At 37.0% G+C, this 15,835-nt stretch overlaps 1 protein-coding gene across 1 annotated transcript; it reads left to right on the forward strand.

Moving 5' to 3' along the window:
• The first annotated feature begins 1,591 nt into the window (after window positions 1-1,591).
• Window positions 1,592-2,261, forward strand: LOC140176740 (uncharacterized). The gene is made up of 2 exons (XM_072208288.1): window positions 1,592-1,840; window positions 1,950-2,261. Exons 1-2 carry the CDS (start codon window positions 1,592-1,594, stop codon window positions 2,259-2,261), a joined length of 561 nt encoding a protein of 186 aa, XP_072064389.1.
• Window positions 2,262-15,835: the final 13,574 nt, after the last annotated feature.

Below are 15,835 nucleotides of genomic sequence, written 5' to 3' on the forward strand. Positions count from 1 at the left end.
CATACAGCTTGCCATGGAAGGGAGTACGCATGACTGGATGAAGGCAGTAGGAAAGCAGAGATTCAGGAGGAATAAAGCATCTCCATACGCTTATCTGAAATTCACACTAATGAATTACATAAGTATCTCTATCTTATTTTATGTCTTATTCATCTTTTAATTATCAAAACCCCATAACCATTTGAATCCGCCTGACTGAGATTTACAAGACGACCATAGCTTACTTCAAGCCGACAATCTCCGTGGGATCGACTCTTACTCACGTAAGGAATTACTTGGATGACCCAGTGCACTTGCTGGTCAGCTGCACAGAGTTGTAAGAGAAGTGTGAACTCACAATTTCGTGTACCAAGTCTGTTATTCTGTTTTAGGGTTTTGAGGTTAATTTTGTGATTTGTGACTTTCGCCATCTTTTGTTATGCTGCTGTTGTTGTTACTTGTTATGCTTTTATTGTTATTATGCTACTGTTTTGTTATGGCATTGTGATTTTGTGATTTCTGAATCTAAAATTATGTAATCTGTAATCAGTGTTTTGTATTTAAAATTTGTGATTAGTTATTTGTTATGCTGCTATTGTTGTTATGCTGCTATTGTGAATTAATTTAGAGGTGATTATTTGTTATGCTGCTGTTTTGAATTAATTTAGGAGTGATTATTTCTAGTTGTACTGCTGTGATTTTTAATGTTGATTATAATTTATTGACTCCAGTTATGGACGGAAGTATTAATCAAGAAGCAGTTGTGGATAACAATGCATCTGTTAGTAATAATTCACCTGCCAATCCTCTTAATTCGAATGATGCTGCTAATCCTAATCCTCCTAGTTCTAACAATAGTCAATCGCAAGGTTCTTTTAATTTACGGGAAAAAATAGATTTAGCTTGGAAATATGTTGCTTTACAAGTAGTGAATGGAAGACCACAATATCAATGCATGTTTTGTCTACAAGTTTTTAACGGAGGTGGAATTCACAAAATAAAGAAACATTTGGCAAAGATTACTAGAGATGTGAAAAAGTATCCTAAAGTTCTGTATGATGTGTAAAAATAGATGAAAAGCTTTTTGAAAGAAATTTAGAGCAACAAAAGCAAAAGAAAAGTAAGTTTCAGTGAAGAGGGTAGTGATGAGATAGAGGATGAAATTGATGAAGCAATAGGTCAAGAAAAACAGTAGCGTACTTCGAGTCAGCAAGGGGTTGGAGGTGATCCAAAAAAGAAAGCCAAAGTGATTCCTCCTATGTTTGCGCCAAGAACAAATCTAGGTGCTCAACCAAGCCTTGAAAGTGTTTTGCATGATAAAGAGATGATACACGAGGTTGATAAACGGTTTACAAGGTGGCTTTTGGATTGTAGAATTTCCTTTAATGCTGTGATGTCACCATTTTTTCAAGATATGCTGGATGGTGTTGCTGGTATTGGACCTGGTTATAAGGGTCCTTCGTATGATAAATTAAGGGTTCACTTGTTGGCTGATCTTAAAAGAGAATGTCAAATGCTAGTTGGACAGATCAAAGACAAAGAACATTGATTAATTTCTTGGTGTATTGTTCTAGAAGTTTGTGCTTTGTGAAATCTATAGATGCTTTTAAGTATGGTAAAAAATGCTTCAATGTTGTGTCACTTGTTTTCTGAGGTGATTGAATGGATTGGCCCTAAAGATATTATGCATGTTGTGACTGATAATGCGACCAATTATGTTGCTGCTGGTAGGCTTATCAATCAGAAATATGAGAATATCTATTGGTCACCATGTGCTGCTCATTGCCTTAATCTTATTCTAAAATATATAAGCAGTATGGCGCATATTTCTAATCTTGTATCATGTGCATTAAAGATTATAGTATTGTGTATAATCATTTTTTTTATCTTGACTTAGAAAAAGACCTACATGGAAAGAAATTGTACGCCCTGGTGCAACTCATTTTACAATTGTCTTTATCACATTAAAGAGCATCGTTGATAAGAAAGCGGATTTGCAAGCATTGGTTGTAGATTCATTTTTTACTGGTCACAAATTAGGAATGAGTGCTAATGGTAGGACTGTGAGTGCTATTATTTTGGATAGCATGTTTTGGGATGATTATTTTACTATATGTGAAATTATGGGTCCTTTGATTGAATTGCTTAAGATTGTTGATGCTGATGATAAACCATCTTTAGGATATGTATATGACGGAATGATAAGAGCAGAAGATGCAATTAAAGATATGTTTAAGCAAAACAAGACTGCATATCAGCCATACACAGATATTATCAACTGAAGATGGGACAAGCATTTGAAGAAAGATATTCATGCCGCAGCTTACTTCCTAAATCCTGCTTTCTTTTTTAGTGAAAATTATAAAGAAGCACCTGATGTTATGCGAGGTTTACTTAATCTTGTTACCTTGTATTGCAAGTGTAATAATTTGGGTTCAGTTAAAGCAATAAAAGAAATATATTTATATAGAGATCGAAAGGAAAGCTTCGATAGACCAGAATCTATTAGAGCTGCAACAAAACTTAAGTCTGGTAAGAATATTTGTTTAATAGCTATTATTTTATGCTTTCACTCTTTTAATTGATATTTACTAATATGTTATGGTTTTATAATTGGTAGATGAGTGGTGGAGGTTGTTCGGTAGTTCTACTCCATGTTTACAAAAGATAGTTGTTTGCATTCTTAGCCAAGCATCTGTTTCTTTTGGGTGTGAGAAAAATTGAAGCCTTTTTGAACAGATTCATACAAAAAGAAGAAATAAATTGGAGCACGATAGACTAAATGACATTGTTTATGTCACTTATAATTTTCATCTTAAATCTAGGTAATATATGTTTTGTGCAATATCATATTATTTCATATATCATCTTTATGATATTAAATGTGTATCAATTTTTCATATATTGTATTAAATTTTTTAGGAAGAAAAAAGAAAAAAGAAAGCAAAAGATACAATATGATCCAATTGATTATGAAAGCATCAATTTAGTTGACTTTTGGATGACGGAAGAGGTTGTAGAGAAAAAGCTTGATTTTTCTAGTAATGTGGATGACTTATTGCTTGAGTATTATAGTTTATTTTTTGATCATTTATTAGAATGTTGTTAGTTTTTAATATAATGAATTCATGATAAAATTCATATTTTATTAGGTGATATTGATGCTGATTTATACGGCGGTGGTAGTAGTGGTCTTTATGCTACATCTCTTGATTCATCTGCTCAAGAGGGTGGAAATGAAGGTGAAGATGGCCCTACCAAAGCAAATCTGCAACAAGTTCTTGCGAATTTTGATGATTGATAAATTTTCTTGATATTTACATATTTTTTTCACTATTTAACTTTTGAGATTGTATTTTGATAAGACCATATGGATTTAGTTGACAACATTTCATGTAATGTTTTAAATTTGAAAAATATTTAAGATTTATATTAGACTATAATTATATTTTACGATATTTATTTATAATTTATTTATTATTTTATTCTAAAATGGTTCTTCTGGTTGAACCACCGGTTGGACCAGTAAACCAGTGAACCAATAGTTAGAGCAATTTGATGACTGGTCCGATTTTCTGAACCTTGATCCAAATCTTCCTGTAGCTGGGCTTGAAACCAAACTTTGACAACACCGCATTCTATAATACCTTAATGGAGACTGATGCATCCACCATGACCAACGATAGAATTGAAGCACAGATGACATGATAATCGAGCTGCCTATGATCCGTTGATATCTTAGTTGCTAGATATATGTGCGGTCCGTTGTACTTTCTAACTTCCCAGTAGCCTTTCCTCTGCCTCATAGTCACGCCTATCAGCCAGTTTCATCCATTCCGGAACTGCACATACTTTCCATGATACTTCAATTGGTTGGATTCAAACACTTTATATTCTACACCACGACGAATATTATAACTCCTGACTATCAGTACAGCTTCCTTTTTGGTTTCAAACTGTTATCCAATTTCAAACTCGTTCGTGCCAATTATACTAGGCCTGCCTCCATGAATAGTAGGGTGCTGCTGATCTGAAAATGCAGGCTGGTTCATTGCATTAAGGTCCAAAGTTAAAAAGTGTTGAGGGTACTGCTGTGTTTAACTGCTTGCATGGGTTTGTGCTCCCCTGGCACGTGTGGTGTCTTCTTCGCCATCAGTATCATCACCAATAACTGGTGGCTCCGAATTCGACCCATCGTCGCCTATATCCTCCGCAAGTGGATCTCTTTTTCTTACCTCCATGAATGCCGGTGCACCGTCTACTACAGGTGTTGCTCCTATTGCAATGCGAGTTGTCCAAAGGTACGCCATCACCTAAGTCATCTGCCGGAACAGACAAATCAGCCACAAATGAGGGGGATAAAATAAAGGAGTCACCAGTTAGCAGATTCAGAGCGGATCCACCAGAGCTACCCTCTACATCAACCATTCTAGCAAAAAACTCTATAGTGCCCAAGTCAAAAAATCTTGCTTGACTGTGGAATATAACTCGCATGTCGTCATCGCCAAGCATCTCGTACTTTCCAAACTTAACATAACCTTGCCTCAATGATATAGAAATACAAAAAAGACTGTTTCACATGTTTTTTGCCACAGTTTTCTACCTTATGTAATATACTACTATGTAATTCCATCAAAGTTGTTGACGAATTTACAAACACACCTATATGCTTTTTACTAGAGAACATAACACCTTCACTTGTGTTTTCATCAATCTTTTCTCGGTAATGAACTAACAAAAATATACTCTCAGCCATCTCTCCCTAAACTTCAAGTGTGATTTGTTGATGACACACTCGTTTATTTATATAGTTTTTATCATCATAAATCGTTCTAGCCTCCTCAGGTTACTACGTTGAAAGTAAATCGTGGCATGCCTATTAGGTTTAGTAAAGACAAAGTAAATCACGCCAGGGTTGTTAGGGTTCGAAAAGCACATTAATCTTAGCAGGCCTTTGGTAGGGCTGGAAGTGAGTCAAGCCAGCTCATGAGCCAACTCAAGCTCGACTCGTTAATAACTCGATAAGCTAAGCTCGTGAGCTGGTGAGCCAAGCTTGAGCCTGAAATTGAGTTCATAAATTAAATTAGCCGAGTTTGAGTTTGGATAAGATCAGCTCATTAGCTCGTGAGCTGGCTCGATTTATATATATATATATATATATATATATATATATATATATATATATATATATCCTATATGCATTTAGTCTATATTTTTAATATTATATATATACATATGAAATAGTAATACATAATTATATATATTAATGATCTTAATTATTTAAAATTTTATATTTATTTAGTACATATAATTTTGATGTAGGACATAAATAAAAAAATTTATATTTATTGATAGATAAACAATATATAAAATTGTTCTTTTTAAATATTTTTTTAAAATATATAAGTTATAATTTTTTGATATAAAATTATAGATTTTGTATTTATGTTTCTATTATTTGAGCCAGCTCGTGACCTTTCGGTGAGTCGAGCTTGAGCTTAAGAAATAGGCTCGATTGTTAATGAGGCGAGTCGTGAGCCAAGCTCAATTTTGGTGAGTCGAGCTTGAGCTTGGTCTAGCTCGACTCAGCTCGGCTCACTTCCAACCCTAGCCTTTGGGTTTCAACCCAAAATCACATGAATCCTACTAGGGTGGGATGATTTACACTCAACTAGTAACCATGGGTACCCTGGCACGATTTATGGCTATTTCGCCCTAGGCAATGCTTGCATAAATCGTCCTAAGATGTCAGGTTTAACGTATTATATAACCCTTATTACCCTAGAACGATTTATATAATATTATAAATAGCGTAAATGTAAACCCCGCAAAAATCGGTAAATTATTAGTTAATAAATTAAATTTTAATTAGGAAAGCTAAAAATGAAAAACTAATATCAAAATAGGATATATCTCGTCGAAACGAGAATTTTAACACTAATTTCAAAAAATTCAGCCCAAAATGGGCCGAACGGACCGAACCGATCGAACCGGCCCTGAACCGGGCCGTGGGTCCAATATATATAATCATCATCTCAGCCTTTTCCCCATTATTTGCTTCCCTTCCAGCACCGAGAAGAGAGATTGAAGAGAGCAAAGCCACCAAACCTAAACCCTTCTCAATTTTCAATTCATCATAACTTTCGATCCAGAACTCCGATTGACGAGCCGTTTGCGGCCACACGTTCATCTCGGAGTCCTCTTTAATTCTATCTGAACAAAGTGATAAGTTTCTCACCAATTCATTCCCAGTTCTCTGTGCCCCTTTTCTACACAAAAATTGTTGAGGTTTTGAGTGATTTTGATAATTTTGGTTGTTTAGGTGCAAACCAAAATTGGATCATTGTTGGGTTGCACTTCAATCGTCAATGGGTACGGTAAGAACAACCTAAACCCTAGCCAATTTTTGATTTATTGATGAAAAATTTGAAATTGGATATATATGTGAATTAGGGGTGAATTGAGTCATATATATAAGCATTGGAATTGAATAGGGATTACTTGGAGGCTTGTTGGTGATCAAGCTTGGTTTGGGCTATTCTAATTGAACTTAGAGGGGCTGTAATTTTGAGTTGTGAGGCTTCCTTGGATGAACTAAGTGATCGGCCAAGGTATGGTTTAAGTTTCGCAAGTTTAATATTTACGGTATTGTGAAACTTAGGTTAGAGGAACCATAGGATAAGTTGAATTGGTTGTTGTGTTTAATGATTAGTCTTGTAATATTGTTGGAATAGATTTGTTGGTGGATATGTATTAGAATTATGAGGTGTGGAAGTTATTAATGGTATGCCCTTGTATTTATTTATGATGAATTATGGTTGGTGTTTGTTAATAGAGATTCGTTATATGAATTGATGAATTAACGTATGAAGAGTTAATAAATGTGGTAATGGAATAATGGGTGTGAAGGATTGATAAATGCATTAATGGAATGGTTTATGTGAAGAGTTGATAATTGCATTAATGGAATGGTTTATGTGAAGGGTTGCTCATATATGTATATATGATATATGCTAATGCAAAGTTGTGGATATGGCTCATTGGATTGGTTAATGGTAGCTTGAAATGGTTGTTGATGAGTTGAGATTGGTTATGTTAGCAATATGTAGGCTTTAAAGGTAAGAATTTATGAATGTGGTGAAAATTGGGTTTGGAAGTGTTTTGGAAAAAAAGTGATTTTGGGTGAAGTTTGAAGATTCATAACTTTCTCCTCAAATTTTGGATTGAGTTGTGAATTCTTGCAAATAAAAGATGGTTTTAAGAGATTTTGATTGATATCAATCTTGTGAAAAATATAATTTTGTAGAGAAAGATATGGATGTTGAAAGTTTGACGTATAAATCTGTGTTCAGGATGGCTGAACTTGGTTGCAGCAAGCTGATGCGTTTGCATATTTTCTATATTAGCTAGTTAGTTTAAGTAGTTTTAGCTTAATTTCATTCACTTTCTTTGAAATAAACAAGCATTTTGATGAGTTTTACCTCCATGCATTAAGACACCAAGAACAAGGCAAATGTTGGCCAAACTCATGCAAATATTCAAGAAGTTTATAAACAAGTTGATGTGAATGATTCCCTTGAAAATTATTGCATAAGATGGCAAGACTTTGAGGATGTTTCCTTGGTTAATGATAGGTGATGAAACAAGAAAGCATTGAAGCAAGAATGAAGCAAACTGGGCAAGAAGAAGAGGAGTTGTTGGCGTTGCCAACTTGGAGAAAGGATGAGTGTTTGAAGGCAACGCCAAGCAACTTGGAAAGCTCATTTGGACGTTGCCAACGCCACCAACAAAGGCGTGTTTGGTGACAACTCCAGCAGCAAGAAGGCTTGTGAAGCACGTTGCCAACGCCAAATTCTGAAGGCGTGTTCCTTGGCAACGCAGCAAGCAACCTTGGGGAGCTAGTCCAGAGCCTCGAGCACGTTGCCAGCCTAGAGATAAGGGGCGTGTTTGAGGACAACGTAGGCAAACAACACTGAATAGAAGACTTGGCCCAGGAACGGGAGATGCACGTTGCCAACGCCAAGTTCTGAAGGCGTGTTCCTTGGCAACGTAGCAAGCAAAGCTTGATGCTAGGAGAATGAAGTTAGCACGTTGCTAACTTGAAATTATAAGGGAGTGTGTGGCAACAACGCAGCAAGCCTAGAGCTAAGAGACAGAGAGAGAGCACGTTGCCAACTTGGGATTGCATGGGCGTGTTCATCAACAACGCAGCAACCCTGGCAGCCTGACCTTTCCCTCTTCCATGGAGTATATCTTGAGTTGTAGACCTTCAAATGATGCACTCTCAACGGCATTGGAAAGTAGACATCCAGAGCTTTCCAACCATATATCATAGTGTGGGGTTGACATTCGTTTAAAGCTTCAAAAGCGGGCTTCATTTAGAGCTTCAGAATCTGAAGGCGTTGGCAACTTGGAAATACAAAGGCGTGTTTGCCAAAAACGCCTGCGATTTTAGCAGCCTGACCATGTCCCCTTCAATGGAATATATCTTGAGCTACAGAGATCCAAATTGAGTGCTTTCAGTTGAGTTGGAAAGCTAACATTGAGAGCTTTCCAACCATATTTAATAGTCTATGGTGGAGCACAAAATTGAAGCCAAATCAGAGTCATCTTTAGGCCCCAAAAACAAGAACATGAAGTTGAAATTCAGGAAGGCTGCCAACCACGTTGCCAACGCCAGGAAAGGCTGCCAACCACGTTGCCAACGCCAGGAAAGGCTGCCAACCAAGTTGCCAACGCCAGGAAAGGCTGCCAACCACGTTGCCAACGCCAGGAAGGTTGCCAACCAAGTTGCCAACGTGCTAGAATGGGTGCGTTTTCAGCAACAACTTGGCAGCTTGACCTTACCTTCTTTGAGGAAGCATAACTTGAGCTAGGAAAGTCCAAATGAGGTGATTTCAGTGGCATTGGAAAGTAGACATCAAGAGCTTTCCAATGATATATCATAGTTCATATTTAGGCAAAGGATTGACACTCAAATTCTGGGCAACATTAAGCATGAAAGTAAAGTCAAGAAGAAGAAAAGCAAGTTGTTGGCAATAACTTGGGCCAGCAACGCCCAAGTCTCAAACCTCACTTCCAGGAAAACACCATGCACGTTGCCAACGTGCATTAAGCCTAGAGTTGTTGCCAATAACGCCCCTCAATGGGCCAGAATTGTAGCCAACTTGCTCTGCTTCCTCTATTCCTCACAAAGGCTAGCAACTTCTTGAATTGAACCAGAAACTCAACAAAGAGAAAGCCCACATTGCTAGCCCAATTGAAGATCTTTGAAGGAGTTTTAGGACTAATATAAATAGAGATTGAGTTTGTACTAAAGGAGGACTTTTGACACTTAGAATTTTAGACTCTTAGCACTTTTATTTTGGAGAACTCTCTAGCACTTCCGGGAGGATACCCGGAGAGCTATTTTGGTTCTTCTGGGAACTTCTCTTCTTCACTTTTAAGCTTTTAGCATTTCCTTATTCTTCTTCATCTTTCTTTACACTTAGTTTAATTTTGGTTTATGGCAATTGTTGTTGAAATTGGAGCTATGATTCACTAAACCCCACTTTCATTAGGGGGAAGAGCTCTGCTTGTTGGAATGCATTGGTGAACTCATCTTTTCCTCCTCAATTCTAGTGGTTGATCTAAAGAGGGAATTCTTGTTCTTCAAAGATTCAACCACCATCGAGAGAGGGGTTAATCTATATGAATTATGTGGTGAATTTGAGGAATGAGCCACATAATTCAGTTTAGAGTTCATCCTTTCATGATTTCTTTAATCAATACACCTTGGTTAGTATGTGAGATGTAACTCTCCTTGGTTGAGATTATGGGAGTTGTGTGGCTGGATTAGATTTGAGCTTCATCTCTTCTCATGAACAATTAGATCACGAGAGTGGCAATTGGTTATGTTGAGAGAAATTGAATCACCAAGAGATTGGGATTCAATTACCCACTTGCCATGGATCTATACCCATGATTGAGAAGGACTTGACTAACATCAATTCATGAAAACTTGCATCTCTGATCCCTAATGATCCTCTCCACCATTAATTCTTATTTCTTTTACTTCTAGTTATTTGACTACCCATAACCCAAATCCCCTTCTACATTCTGTCAATTTACTCTTCTGTTCCTTTAGTTCTTGCTATTTGCTCTTATGTTCTTTAAATTTCTGCAATCTTTAATTCCTTGCAATTTATTTTTGATGCCATTTAAGTTTCTTGCACTTTAAGTTTCCGTTATTTACTTTCATTTTATTTCTCTCTTCTAGTTCTTTACATTCTTTGCCATTTAAATTCTTGCAATTATGTTCAAAAATCAAAATGCTCATGAAATCAAAACTATGTTTGCTTGACTAAATTTACCATTAACTAAAGTTGCTTAATCTACCAATCTCCGTGGGATCGACCTCACTCTTAGTGAGTTTTATTACTTGATGCGACCCGGTATACTTGCCGGTTGTACGTGAAATCTAAATTTTTACGTATCAAGTTTTTGGCGCCGTTGCCGGGGATTGGAAAAGATTAACAATGATTAAGTGAATGGTAGTTTAGATTAAGCATTTTCTTTGTTTTTGCTTTGTACAGTTCTTTTAATTTTTTTTATTTTCTTTTTGACACTAAGGTGTTTGAGTTATTGCCTCACTAAGAAATTCTTCTCTCTGACATGAATTTCAATTTTATTTGGTGTGGTGTTTTACAAAATTCAAATGGAGTTCAACTCATCTTGTGATCAAACAAATTTTCTGGGATATCACCCACCATCACCAATTGACTATTCTAATGGTGGTTGGGAATATCACCAAGAAATTACAGATCCTGAGCACTCCAATTCTTGGAGATTTGCTCCAGAGCCACAAATTGATCAAGCTAATCACATGAGATATTGTTCAGAACCACAAAATGATTTATGTCATTACCCTCATGGTGCTTGGGCATATCAACAAGAGTGTGAACAATCAAGTGAAATGAATTTCCTCCCAGAGCCACAAAGTGAACTATGCTGTTATGACATTGACACAAACTATGGCTGGGAAGGGAATTTTAATCCTCCAAATGCTATTCATCAAGAGACATCATCTCTTGATTATGCTTTCAACAAATTCATGCAAGATCCCTCCCAAGGACCACAAGATTGTCCATACTATGATGATTTCAACAATTCTTCAAGTTGTGCCTGGGAGGAGCAAAACCAGAAAGCATTTGAGAGCCCATATTCCACTTATCAAGAGCCATCACCTCTTAATTGTCCAACCTCACCTCCAAATTTTTCATATCAAAATTCTTCACCATTTGAGTTTGCCTCAACACAAAATTCCTTCCAAAATTCATACAATTCAATTCATCAACCACAAAATTCATTTCACTATACAGAAAACTCATTTCAAAATTCACAAAATTCATTTCACAACTCACAAAACTCCTTCCATACTCCCCAAAATGACTTCACCACAACACATCCATATCCACAAAATTTCTCTAAACCTTCATCTTTGGAGCTAGTAGTTGAGAATCACCTTCAATGGTCTAGATAAATATTAGAATCATGGAAAGAACAAGAAATCCTCTGCAAGAAGATGGATGGGCACTTAGAGAAAATAAGGAAACACTTAGGATTGCCAAATATTGAGGATGAGAACCAATTTGTAAAGGAGGAATTGGAAGAGCAAGAAAAAGAGGCTCTTATGCCAAGTGAAATCCCAATGAAGAATGAGGTGGTTGAGAATGAAATTGAACTTGAGGTGATAAAGGAACATGAACATTCACAACCCTCACAAACTTCCCTTGAATCGGTGATCAAAAAATATGAAGAGGAGATGAAAAAATCTTGGGAAGAACAACAAACCTCTTCCATGAAAGAGCTATTAAAGCAAATGTTGAGTGTAAAAGAGGAAGTGGAAGAACAAGAAAGTGAGGAAGACATTCAAGAGAAGTCACACTCAAGTGAAGCAGAGAAGTACACAGAGGAAGAGCTCATTGAACCAGTATTGCACGAAACTCTTGATGAAAAGAAGACTCCAACAATCACACGACCACCAAGACTTGGATTCAAGAAAGTGAAGGCAATTAACAAAAGCACCAAGAAGAGGATTGTGACCAAGCTACCAAGGACAATATTCATGAAGAAAAAAGGGTCAACCACAAGCAATCCTCCCCATGATCCAGCAAGCAAGCTCAATCAAGCCATTAACAAAAGAAAGCTTGCTGAGGAGAGGCCAAGACAGGGGACACTAGCTGAATCTCCTTTCTCCTTAAGGTCATTCCTATTAACAAACTGGAAGAAGAGGAAGAAAGTGAACATCATGTCAACCATAGGTATAATTTCTCTTCTCTGCTTTGTTTTCGTTCTTTGTTTTATTTAAATTCAATAAATTGGCATATGGTTACATTTTAAGTTTGGTGTTGCCTTGCAACAAATTGTTTTCAATCTTTTTGGATGATTGCATCAAATCAAAAAATGAAAGTGACACACCAAGATTCTAAGTTTGGTGTGCCATTTATTTTCTATGCAATTTATTCAAGCAACACTACTTGTCTGCATAATCATAATGCCTCTGCAGTTTTAGTTTTCTCTTTTGATTTGACACTTTTGCATTCTACTTGCTTTAGTTATATTTTTTTCTTTAAATGCTTTCATTTAGTTTGCTTATTAACTGTTTTTGTTAATACATTACCAAGAGATCCTTATTCATGACAGATTCTTAGCTTGGTGATTGTATTTAACATACAACAGTTTCATTTGCTTAGTTTTAATTCAAATAAATTGACATATGATTGCACTCTAAGTTTGGTGTTGCTATGCAACAAAATTTGTTTCCAATCTTTACTGGATACTTGCATTAATTCCAAGTGAAAGTGTCACACTAAGTTTGGTGTGCCACTTATCTTTTATGCAATGTATTGTGCTCACCTTCTTAAGTTTGCACTCAAAATGTCTCTGTCTCTTGTGCCTTAATTGTTATCTTTAATTTTGCTTACTTGAAACACATGTGCTACTAATGTTTCATTGTGTAAGACATTCATGATCTATCTTAGCCCCATAGCCACGGTTCTAATTGTTGCTTGAGGACAAGCAATCATTCTAAGTTTGGTGTGGGAAGGGAAAGAAAAGGAGGAAAAGGACAACAATAGAGAAGATAAATTACAAGGTTGTAAAGTTCTTTTTCCTCTCATTTATTTCCAGCACTTTAAATTGCATGATTGTCTTATTACCTTCTTTATATACATGTGTGGTATGAATAAGCATAGCTTGAATTTTGATTTGCAATATGTTGCTGTGGCATTATGACTACCAACTTGAGTTTTGTGAATACAAAAGCAAAAAAAAAAAACATCATGATCATAAACAAACAAGGAATTAAAGAAGAACTAAGCATGTGCATACAAGTATTGGAAGGCTAGTATGTTTGATTGTTGCTCAATTGCATTAGATTTGATTTAATTGAAGTTTTCATCTAGGACATTTTGTGAAATCTTTTGAAATCATGAAAACCTTGAAAAAAAAAAAGAAGGCAAAGAAAAGAAAAAGGGAAAGAATGAGAAAGCTGAAGGCTCTGAGTACCAATGATAATTCCATTGTTAAGTACTTGTGGTGTTTATGTATCAAGTAAAATGCTTGGAAACAAAACACTTAGAAGTCAAGGCTAGGCTCAAGTGCAAAAGCACTCCCTCAAAGCTCAAGGCTATGAGCATCAATGATTAGAGAGTCAAGAAAAGAAATAAATGTGCTTAATGAAGTCCTCTAATTAAATGCTTGTGGTGCTTATGTATCAAGTGGTAATACTTGAAAACAAAGCATTTAGAGTCGTAGTTTTGTTATCAACTCATGGGGCAAAGCACCCAAAAGGAGAAGCTAATAAGAAAATCAAAAGCTTGTTTCAAGGAAGAAATATAAGAAAAAGATTTCATAAATTGAGCTAGATAGAAGCATCAATCATTTACATTTCTTTTGTGATTGTAGCATTCTTAGAAAAACTAGCTTACCATGAACATTGAGTTGTTATTCTTCTTACCTTGGATTGTCAATCTCTATTGCATGATTCTCTTCTTGCTTGAGGACAAGCAAGGTTTAAGTTTGGTGTTGTGATGCGTTTGCATATTTTCTATATTAGCTAGTTAGTTTAAGTAGTTTTAGCTTAATTTCATTCACTTTCTTTGAAATAAACAAGCATTTTGATGAGTTTTACCTCCATGCATTAAGACACCAAGAACAAGGCAAATGTTGGCCAAACTCATGCAAATATTCAAGAAGTTTATAAACAAGTTGATGTGAATGATTCCCTTGAAAATTATTGCATAAGATGGCAAGACTTTGAGGATGTTTCCTTGGTTAATGATAGGTGATGAAACAAGAAAGCATTGAAGCAAGAATGAAGCAAACTGGGCAAGAAGAAGAGGAGTTGTTGGCGTTGCCAACTTGGAGAAAGGATGAGTGTTTGAAGGCAACGCCAAGCAACTTGGAAAGCTCATTTGGACGTTGCCAACGCCACCAACAAAGGCGTGTTTGGTGACAACTCCAGCAGCAAGAAGGCTTGTGAAGCACGTTGCCAACGCCAAATTCTGAAGGCGTGTTCCTTGGCAACGCAGCAAGCAACCTTGGGGAGCTAGTCCAGAGCCTCGAGCACGTTGCCAGCCTAGAGATAAGGGGCGTGTTTGAGGACAACGCAAGCAAACAACACTGAATAGAAGACTTGGCCCAGGAACGGGAGATGCACGTTGCCAACGCCAAGTTCTGAAGGCGTGTTCCTTGGCAACGTAGCAAGCAAAGCTTGATGCTAGGAGAATGAAGTTAGCACGTTGCTAACTTGAAATTATAAGGGAGTGTGTGGCAACAACGCAGCAAGCCTAGAGCTAAGAGACAGAGAGAGAGCACGTTGCCAACTTGGGATTGCATGGGCGTGTTCATCAACAACGCAGCAACCCTGGCAGCCTGACCTTTCCCTCTTCCATGGAGTATATCTTGAGTTGTAGACCTTCAAATGATGCACTCTCAACGGCATTGGAAAGTAGACATCCAGAGCTTTCCAACCATATATCATAGTGTGGGGTTGACATTCGTTTAAAGCTTCAAAAGCGGGCTTCATTTAGAGCTTCAGAATCTGAAGGCGTTGGCAACTTGGAAATACAAAGGCGTGTTTGCCAAAAACGCCTGCGATTTTAGCAGCCTGACCATGTCCCCTTCAATGGAATATATCTTGAGCTACAGAGATCCAAATTGAGTGCTTTCAGTTGAGTTGGAAAGCTAACATTGAGAGCTTTCCAACCATATTTAATAGTCTATGGTGGAGCACAAAATTGAAGCCAAATCAGAGTCATCTTTAGGCCCCAAAAACAAGAACATGAAGTTGAAATTCAGGAAGGCTGCCAACCACGTTGCCAACGCCAGGAAAGGCTGCCAACCACGTTGCCAACGCCAGGAAAGGCTGCCAACCAAGTTGCCAACACCAGGAAAGGCTGCCAACCACGTTGCCAACGCCAGGAAGGTTGCCAACCAAGTTGCCAACGTGCTAGAATGGGTGCGTTTTCAGCAACAACTTGGCAGCTTGACCTTACCTTCTTTGAGGAAGCATAACTTGAGCTAGAAAAGTCCAAATGAGGTGATTTCAGTGGCATTGGAAAGTAGACATCAAGAGCTTTCCAATGATATATCATAGTTCATATTTAGGCAAAGGATTGACACTCAAATTCTGGGCAACATTAAGCATGAAAGTAAAGTCAAGAAGAAGAAAAGCAAGTTGTTGGCAATAACTTGGGCCAGCAACGCCCAAGTCTCAAACCTCACTTCCAGGAAAACACCATGCATGTTGCCAACGTGCATTAAGCCTAGAGTTGTTGCCAATAACGCCCCTCAATGGGTCAGAATTGTAGCC

Source organism: Arachis hypogaea, chromosome 2 (genome assembly GCF_003086295.3).
Source record: "Arachis hypogaea cultivar Tifrunner chromosome 2, arahy.Tifrunner.gnm2.J5K5, whole genome shotgun sequence".
Classification (NCBI taxonomy): Eukaryota; Viridiplantae; Streptophyta; class Magnoliopsida; order Fabales; family Fabaceae; genus Arachis; species Arachis hypogaea.

Excerpts from the sequence above, each read along its gene's own strand:
- LOC140176740 (XM_072208288.1), top strand. The coding sequence starts at position 1,592 with ATGGTAAAAAATGCTTCAATGTTGTGTCACTTGTTTTCTGAGGTGATT. Across the intron at positions 1,841-1,949 it reads CATGTGCATTAAAGATTATA|AGCATCGTTGATAAGAAAGC; the intron begins GTATTGTGTATA and ends ATCACATTAAAG.